We start from the raw sequence: 9,799 nt of genomic DNA, 5'->3' as shown, positions 1-9,799 counted from the left end.
CACACACACGTGTGTTAAGGCTAAATGCATGTTTTTTAAAGGATCCCCCTCCCCCTCTTGCTTACTGTTGTCAACATAAAGTCAATGTATTGTTTTATATTAAAGGTCCAGTGTGCAGGATTTAGGGGGATACACTGGCAGAAAACACTGTTGTTGTTTTTTTAACGTTAAACTGCTTCATTCAGTCTGTTTGTTCTGGGGAGACAGAAAAGCCTGTGAAAACCTTACAGTGTTTACTTTTATATATCTCTCACTTTATTCAAACTCCGTGCAGACTAATTTGGTTTGATGTTTGAGCGCTGCTTAGGCAGAGACACACGGTATTTTACCGTTAGCGTTGCCTAGTTCCCTTGTCAGAAAACGTTTGATTTTTTTTAATTGGATTTTGGATTATTGCAGAAAACAAACTCCAAGGCAAACAGTTGGTTATGATACTTACATATATATTCTCCATCTTACTTCTGCCGGCCGTGCTCTGCTCACTTATATTGGGATAAAATAAAATGCCAATGCCTTCTAGAGTTTCAAAATGTTGTCAGACCAAACAGATCTGATCCTGATAGTAGACTGAATCATTATAGCCCAGTTTCCACCAAACACTTTCAGTATGGTACCTTTGGAACCAAAAGTAACCCTTCAGACATGGTACCTAGACCCTAGTGTTTCCACTGCAAACAGTACTCTTACAGTAAATGTGGGCGGGGTTGTTGTCACTCACTGCTCCGCCCAGCACGCTAATTGTTTTATTCCCTACTATGGCTAAGGCATGGCTCACCCTACTCTCCCTCTAATTGGCCAGTAGTCATTGCCTTTTTTCGCTGGATTGGTTAGGTTAAGGTATGAGGAATGAGACTGGTTAGGGTTAGGGTAAGAATGTCAGGGTAAATCAATCTGAGGCAGAGTAAGGCGGATCTTGCCTTCGCCACAGTAGGAAAAAAAATATGGCTCCCAGCACTCACTGTATTTCCTTATTACCGGTGACCAGTGTTGGGCAGTAACGTGTTACAGTAACACTGTTAGTTTTGGCAGTAACTAATACTCTAACGCGTTAGTTAGACCAGTCCCTAATTAAGTATTTTACATTAACTTAAGGATTCACTGTGACTTCATCACTCATTAGACACCCTGTCCGTGATGTTTGTCTCCTCTGGGCCTCCGTACCCACTGAAGCAGCCGTACCTTTCCCCCTCCACAGAGTTGAATCACATCACACGCGCGGCGCTTTCCACCGCGCAGCTGGGAGCGTGCTCCAGGTTGCCATGGCGACACAGCCGCCTGCATAAAAGTCATGCTCCGTGCACACATCTCGTTATGAGAGTCTGGATTTTACCCGCAACAGCAACATCAGCTGCGTCCAATGCCTCTGAACTCCTCTGATGACAACCGGACCATTTCTGCCTTCACCTCCAAACTGACCCCCGCTGCTGACATATGTGTGGGACTGGCCATCCTCTCCGTCGGTACGTGCGTCCATCCATTCATCCATCCATCCATCCATCCGCTCTCTGTGCATCTATATCTCACTTTATATTAAACACTGAGCCTGTAAAGTTAGTGGACACATGTAGCCTGAGAGAAAAATATAACCTATTAGTTAGAAAATGTGTTTTTTTCAGCTAAAACTGAACACAAATACACTTTTACTTTTTTTAAAGCGAAAAATCCGACTTATTCTTTTAACAAGAAATATAGAAATGATGCTAGTTTGCTGAAATACAGGAAACAAACTGGTTTTATTTGGAATCAGTGAAAAAGCAGTAATTTTCAGGAAAAATAGGACTTTAAGATGAAATGTGTACATTGTGTATTTATTTATTTGTTATATTTATTATTTTTTAATTTTGTTTGCTGCTTTCTTTTATGATATATTACATTCTTATTAGCAATATATATATTATTTTGAATATTTTGTTTTTTCTATATATGTACTAAAGATAAAGTGTCATTATTAATTTATAATTAACCTTTTTCTGCAATATTTGCGTTCATCTGTCGTGTGTATTTTTCCTTTCTTTTAAATTAATTTCCTCATGCATGCATTAAAATTAAAATTTTAATTTATTCAACCAGAAAGTGTCATTGTGACTTAAGATCTCTTACAAGAGAGACAGCCAATTGAAACACATTTAATTGCAACAAATACAACATTTAATAGGCTACAAAAATCCACAATCAAACAACAACTATTCAAACATAGTGGCCCCTCAAGAGAAACAAGCACATGTATCTGTCACCACTTTCTGTGTGATGCCCTTAAATGCATCAATGGATGTTAGTGTTTCTAATTTTAGAGTAGGAAATGTTCCCCAGATCTGTTACAACTCGGCGTACATTAAAAAGGAACCACTTAGAGGAGCATAGCTGCTAACTACCAGAGCTGACACACAGCAGGGAGCAGAGGTAAGCTGGAAGTCTGCCAAATGTTGCTTTATAGATAAAAATCTACCAGTGCTGTTGTCTGTGAGGGGTCAATGACATCCAACCCAACGATCATAAAGAATGCAGTGATGAGTAATAAAACGTAGAGATGCATGGTACACTGAATCAAGGCTACATAGGCTGTGTATCTCATATGTGGTTATTGCAGTGTAAACTGAGCTTTGTTAAGTATAAGATAGCTTCACAAAAAAAGTACTATCAAATCAAATTTAATTTTCATCAGTCTGTTTCCCCTTATAACATGTTAATCTTCCAGTATATTGTTGTCCAAGTGGCCAAAAAGTTCATTAGCTTTTATCGTCTCCTCTCCAGTTCTCCTCTCTGTTCTGGGCAATGGGCTGGTTCTGGTGATCTGCTACCGCAGGAGGAAGAAGATGGTGGGCTCAGAGCTCCTCTGCGTCAACCTGGCCGTGGTCGACTTCCTCTGCTGCATCTGCTTCTACCCGCTCTCCATCGTGTCCTCCTTCCGCCACACGTGGCTGGGAGAAGACGTCACGTGTGTGTACTACGGCCTCGGCTGCTACATCTTCGGCCTGTGCGGCATGTTCACCATCACCGCCATCAGCATCATCCGCTACCTGAAGACCTGCTACAGCCTGGTGTACGGTGAGAGACGTGTTTTCCTTGAGCTCAAGGACTCTGATGGCTCCTGAAGGGCAGGGTAGATAAAAGTCTTTTATTCTGTAGGGTAGTTGCATCTTTTCTGCAATGGATGATCTTTTTCCAAAGCTTCCCACAAAGGTCAATTAAATTGTTTCATGTGTGGTTGAAGCAGTGTAAGACAGAGAGCACGTTCTCTATCTTCCTTCCGTCAACGTCTCAGAGATGACATGAAAATTAATGAGTGCATCGTCACACACAAAATTTGATAAGAAGGCATGAATGTCATGGACTGTAAGATGAACATATCTGTGCGTAAAGATCCAAACCACTGGGAGCACAGTGGGTAACAGCGAGTCTTTCTCTGCCTGCGCGCACCTCTAATCAACAAATTATGTATTACAGTGGAAGAGGGAGCTATAGACCAGCAGTGGGTGGTGCTCTACCTAACACATGAAGGCTCCATGGGTTACTACACCTCATGTAACAGACAGAGTGCAGCAGTGCTTTCGTTGGACTTTTGTACAGGTTTAACAAAAGACACAGTGAGTGAGCGTAAAAGGTGTTGCTGGTGGATGTTTTTTACCTTTGGACAGAGCCTGGTTAGCAGTTCCTGTATTTTCAGTCTTGGTGCTGAGCTCATGGTCCTCACACACCAAGCTGACGACTGGCTGTTAGGTCAGTTTCACACCATCTGCAGCCCCAGTTTTTGCGGTGTGCCCCGCACTGTTGGCTCTTGTCGGCTGTTTTTCAGCTGATGCCTTATTTTGGATTTAGCCTCTGTAACGCTCTCTCTAACCTTAACCCTCTCTCTTCAATAAACAAAAGTTTTTCTTCACAGCTGTGTGGCTGGAAGGAACTAACCTCCGCTTGGTGTGCTGTGCCATCTGGTTTGTGGCTACCGTGTGGTCCAGCTTCCCTCTGTTCGGCTGGGGCGAGTACGTCCCTGAGCCTTATGGACTGTCCTGCACCATCGCCTGGAGGGGTTACCATACCTCGGTCAAGGACGCCTTCTACGTCATCTGCTCCTTCGCCTGCTTCACGATGGTTCCCGTCCTCCTCATCGTGGTGTCCCAGTGTCAGATCCTCTACAAGCTGTCCCGCTTCTCGTACTCGCTGTCTGCGAGAGGCATCCGCAACAATCTGAGATACACTGAAAAACGACTGTCAATGGTGAGCTAACAAAGACGTTTTTGGGGGGTACTACTTCTTTGCCCGGACCAGACATATAGATAAGAACTTGAGACATACTCTTGAACTCAAGTCTTCAAGTTTTTACCTGGTTTACTTGGAGACTTACCCCCAAAAATATAACAAACAGCTGTGGTGTCAGTGCATATCAAACCTGTTTTACCAGCTGTTTGGTGCATTTCTAATCCAAGTTTCAGAACCATCAGATCCAAGTCAAATCACAAGTCTTTATGAGCAAATTACAACTCAAAATGTTCTGTCTCATCTTCTTCTTGGGCTCAAGGTTAAGATAAATCTGAACAAAATCACAACCATAGGCCCTGGCTTGGGTTTAGTCCTGGGGAGGTATAAAGCCAGATGACAATTCTTTCACAGAGTTTGGACGAGTTTTGGTTGTTATCGCCTTAATAGCTTACAGGTGCTGAGGAGGGTTCTTTTTAACATATCAACCCTTGTGATCTCTTATGCGCCTTAGTTTTATACTGAAGGCCTTTCCTTTGCACCAGTGTCTCTCTTAACAGCCATCTGAAGGCTGCAGGTGTCTGTTTCAGGTGCAGTCTCTAACTGTAGTGAAGTTACGCACTGTTGAACAGCAGTTACGCACAGCAGATCCTTACATTTTGTGCAACCAGCATCAGACTATTGTGAAATAACCACAGACCCCCTTATGCGCACATCAAACATGTCATTGTGATGAATTATTCCACACAGTTTCTTCTGCACATTAATGGGCATGTTGGAGATGGGACGCATTGAAAACAATCCACAAAGCCCCAAGAAAAATTGGAGAAGAAACAAACCCTTTTCACTACCCCTGTCCCCGTCCTGAACACCAGTTCAGTCAGACAACTCACGTTTTTAAGGTTTATTTCAACAGCAGAACATAGTTAGAGTTTGGCGTCTAGACTCCGGCCTCATCGCTCCCGGCAGATATGTTTATATGAGATACTGGGGAGTGATGATTAAATATTTCCTCCCTTAGCCGGAGCCTGCAGGTGGATGCTGGGTAAGACAGCAGTGGCATTGACAATGCAAAGGGAGAGCTGGGAAGATTCTGCAGCTCCCAATCTGGCTGGGTGCAGCTAACCCAGCCAGATTGGGAGGGTGTGTTTTGCAGATGACATATAGAGAGAGACGTATGATGTGTGTGTATGAATCAGTGCAGCTCGAGCTGAGTGCCTGAACTAGCTCACAGGTGTCGCTCCATTTGACCTGGGTGACAGCTGCACGTCATCTTTTTTTAAATGACACTGACCAAAATGTTGCCTGGAGCTCCACACTTTCATGTTATAATACAGGTAGATGTGAGGCTGTGATGAAGAACATGATGTGATAGAGATTGTTTAGGTTCCAGTCTAAAGTTTAAAAACTTCTGTCACATGTCCCAGACAACAATAGGTTTACTTTGAGGAAAACTGCACATTTCAGAGTGGCCTTTTATTGTGGCCAGCCTAAGGCACATCTGTGCAATAATCATGCTGTCTAATCAGCATCTTGATATGCCACACCTGTGAGGTGGGATGGATTATCTCGGCAAAGGAGAAGTGCTCACTAACACAGATTTAGACAGATTCGTGAACAATATTTGAGGGAAATGGTCTTTTGTGTGTATAGAAAAAGTTTTAGATCTTTGAGTCCAGCTCACGAAAAATGCGAGCAAAAACAAAAGTGTTGCATTTATATTTTTGTTCAGTGTATAAAGAGCAAAGATCAGAGGAATATTTGGGGTACTGTAGCAAAAGACTGTAATTGTGGTCCAAAGAAACCACAGCTGAAGTTTTCGAGAGACTGAATATAAACCCCAGGCTGTGGTGACTACAGGTCAGACACCTTTGAACACACCAAGCTTCTGCTGCAGACGTCACTCAGAGCGATGAAACAACACAAAGTTTCCTCACTTGCCACTGAAAACAATCATTTTAAGTCATTTGAACATGTGATCAACATTTCTTCAGAGGGGACACTCATTCACATTAAGAGACTAGGATTTATTTTAGGCTGCTTGAACACATGACCATTGCTTTGGTTTTCTTGTTGTATCCCAGGAAACTTTATGCGTCTACACCCCTTTGTTACTGGTGCGCATCACAAGAGATGATTCATTGAGTTTCTGTTTTTGCAGCGCTGACGTATTTCCAGTGTACTAATGCCCTTAATGTGCTACTTCCTCTTCCAGATGTTTTTCTGCATCAGCCTGGGTTTTGTGATTGCCTGGGCACCGTACGCTGTCGTGTCCTTCCTCTTCATATTCAACAAGGAGAACCACTACATGGCTCCTGAGGGCTTCGTGTTCCCCGCCCTCTTCGCCAAAAGCTCCCACGTCTACAACCCGTTCATCTACTTCTACTTTAACAAGACTTTCCAGCAGGAGCTCCGCTGCCTGCTCCTTTCTTTCTGGCCCAAACTGGGCGGAAACCGTGTGGGCGCCGTCCACATCGCCACGGGCCACCAACACCCCATCCACATTCAGCTCCAGGAAAGACGCTACGTGCAAAAGAAAACCTTTGATTTGTCTCAGGACAGAACTCACAGCAAGAGCAAGAGCAAAGTAACGCACCCCAGCAGCAACCGTGTCCTGAGCAGGCCGGTGTACACCTGCTGGGGGTCGGCGTCGAAGGAGGCCCCCAGCAACTTGGACAGTAAACGCACCAAAGGCTCCCTGCCTGTCTCCATATGAACTCTTACCATCACTGTTAACATGAGGGTCTATGATTCAAGGGCAGTGCGGTCCAACTGTGGACAGACATCAACCAAAATGTCTGGTCCTGTATTGTTTCAGTGAAGACGCTCAGATATTAATCGCGGTCCGTGTGGCTCATTTTGTAAATGAAAGTATTTTTTTTAGTTTTTATGCAACAAAACTCAAGTTGAAATTGTCATTTCAGTGTTATATTCAGTGTTAAAGACTGAATCACCATCACATCCCGCTAACAACAACAATCATTTTCAGCCGTAACTGTAACGTTTACAGACATACGGTTAAACACAGCGGTCTGACCTATCTGACGTTTCTGCTTATCAGTGTAAGTGTACACTGTATGTGAATATTTGCTCAGCTTTACCTCACACATGGACCGAATGGTGTTGCAGTAGACCAGCAACTAGTGTGTTCTGCTGTGTAAAATGGCTGTTTTTGTCAACAGAGTCTGATGGCTTTGGTATAACGGCTTGAATTCCCCGTTAGAAAAGTAAAGCCATGAAAATATTCCATATATAGCGTACACTAAAACTGGTACTATTTTTTTTTTTTGGTAGGCCCTTTTTAAAGGTGGCTAAAAACTAAGCTATTGAGGCAACGTTTGCTTTTTTTGTATGAGATGCAAGGATTTTTTTTACCTGGAAGTTACTTTAAAAAAACATTTTGATTCGGTCTGTAGCCTAGATGCAAACAGACACAGTTGTGCATCATTTGCACACGTCTTACCTGAAAACTAACACATCAGGATTAAAGTGACCAAAATGATCATGGTTATCGGTATTATCAGAATTGTTAAATACTTGAACCCCAAATTGCTCCCGATGGCTGTGAGTGTGTTAACAACTGAGTAGCAGGTGGCACCTTGTATGGTAGCCTCGGCCACCAGTGTGTGAATGTGTGTGGGTGAATTGGTGAATGTGACTCGTAGTGTAAAAAGTGCTTTGAGTGGTCGGATGACTAGAAAGGTGCTATACAAGTGCAGTCCATTAAAAAAGTATTGATACACGCACTGAAACCCTTTCACCAAGTTTTTTTTCACTTTGTTTTCATGAACATTGAAATAATAACACAGCCAATGTCCTATGTCACATATGAAATTAAAGGTCCCATATTGTGAAAAGGCAGATTTCCATGTCTTTTTTTAAAAGTAAAGCAGGTACAGGTGATGTATAAATACTGTGAAAGTATCATAAGGCTCACTCCACAGGGAAATGCACACAGTCTATATTCAGAAAATATGCTTTTAAAAAAGCAGCCAGGATTTCTGTGACTTTGTGATGTCACAACTACTCTAAATATAGACTGTTTGAAACACAGACATTGTAAGTGGGTCCTTTGTTATTTCTTGTCTGAATGTTTTCCAGTGTTTGTGAATGACATCAGCTGACAGGAAGTTAACATGGACCCAAGCTGCTGCCTAACAATGTAATTCCAGTGAAATCTATAACAGAGTGTTTAAGACATTTATTAAAGGAACGTATGGCACAAAACTGGGCGTACGGTCACTGCCACGCAAAGCTCGGCATTTATCAACGTGGACGTGAGCAGAGGCTACGATCAAATCTCATGTCAGGTGTCAACTCCTGTACTCAGGTTTGAGTCAGCGTGAACTTGTGGTGCAGAGAATTGTTATTAGACTATATTCTGACTGACATCTAAGTATTTGCAGCCATATATGAATCATCTTTAAAATGTATAGTGGCCATAAAGACATGTGCTCTCTCTATAACAACTGGCAGTTGCCTCTTTCTGTGGGACTGGCTCCAGGCTGATCGAAGTATGAACACCGCAGTCGTGCCCGGCTCTATCTGAAATGTTTGACAAAATGACAAACCAAAGCTTGTTTATATCATCTATCATTATAACATCATTAAAAAGAAGTCTACTCTGCCACTTGTTATGGTCGAAATAGAAGCAGACCCAATACACGTGGCCATGTGCTCCTTGGTCAAGGTCAATTATAAGCTTACAATATCAGTATAATATAATATATGGGCTTTATTGTTATGATATGTAGACTATAGGTTGGTCCTTGTCATGGATGTATAGAATAAATATTCCATTCTAGAAGCTGACTGTCCAACGCTGTTGACTGCAGCAGTGATTTCTTTCCATAATGTGTTTTCAGACTTCCTTAGATGGAACTTTTCAGGCTGCCAGATAAAACCAGTTGGTTAAATTAAACCTGGGACATCTGCGTTTCTAATTTTAATCTTAGAAATGTTTCTCTTCTTGGCTGTATTATGTCTCTCCACGTCGAAGTGAGGCCTCTAAACTGAGAATATATTCAGGCAGGATATGTACATGATGATTGTTTTCAGCCGCCACAGTTATCAACACTTGATCATTCCTATGCTGTGATTGGCAAGATAAGAACGTTTCATGATTTGCACGCGAACCCTGATGTAAGATGAGTTCTATGTTTGGATCTGCACTGGTTTGTAATATGGACCGATAAATGAGGGCCAGGGTGATTACAGGTATATTCAGACAGACAGTCTGAGAAAAATAATGTTAGCATGTTCTGTTAGAAACACAAAATACAAGTATGAACCTGAATATAAGCATAATATGGGACCTTTAACATTAAAGATGGCGTTTATTACGTGAGAGGTAACTGAACATTTTGCACATTGCAGACAGGAGAACCACACTTAAGATGTAGTACTCTTGGTAGACTGAAAAATCTTGAGTTGTCACTGCCTTCTGCCATGTTTTCACTGATGCAAAACAAACCCCACGGTACCACAGTGCACCGGACTGCTGGACAGTAGTTTTTCATCCCCACAGGGCTGACTGTAATCACTGGTTACATGCAAATATCATTTATGTTACATGTTATGCAGACTTTAAATTCTTCACATCAACTTT

General features: G+C 42.3%; 1 protein-coding gene across 1 annotated transcript; it reads left to right on the top strand.

Annotated features, from left to right (window-relative positions):
* Positions 1-1,290: 1,290 nt before the first annotated feature.
* Positions 1,291-8,099, top strand: opn8c (opsin 8, group member c). Its single transcript, XM_050058402.1, has 4 exons — positions 1,291-1,460; positions 2,752-3,045; positions 3,881-4,212; positions 6,407-8,099. The coding sequence occupies exons 1-4, from the start codon at positions 1,358-1,360 to the stop codon at positions 6,905-6,907; spliced, it is 1,230 nt and encodes a 409-aa protein (XP_049914359.1). The 5' UTR covers positions 1,291-1,357; the 3' UTR covers positions 6,908-8,099.
* Positions 8,100-9,799: the final 1,700 nt, after the last annotated feature.

This window comes from Epinephelus moara, chromosome 12, assembly GCF_006386435.1.
Source record: "Epinephelus moara isolate mb chromosome 12, YSFRI_EMoa_1.0, whole genome shotgun sequence".
In the NCBI taxonomy this organism is placed as follows: Eukaryota; Metazoa; Chordata; class Actinopteri; order Perciformes; family Serranidae; genus Epinephelus; species Epinephelus moara.
The sequence above is the reverse complement of the archived record's forward strand: the minus strand, read 5'-3'. Positions and strand labels throughout refer to the sequence as shown.

Bases quoted from the DNA above. Each gene is read 5' to 3' on its own strand.
- opn8c (XM_050058402.1), top strand. From the start codon at position 1,358: ATGCCTCTGAACTCCTCTGATGACAACCGGACCATTTCTGCCTTCACC. The intron at 1,461-2,751 runs GTACGTGCGTCC...TCTCCTCTCCAG, and splicing joins ACTGGCCATCCTCTCCGTCG to TTCTCCTCTCTGTTCTGGGC. The intron at 3,046-3,880 runs GTGAGAGACGTG...TTTTCTTCACAG, and splicing joins CTGCTACAGCCTGGTGTACG to CTGTGTGGCTGGAAGGAACT.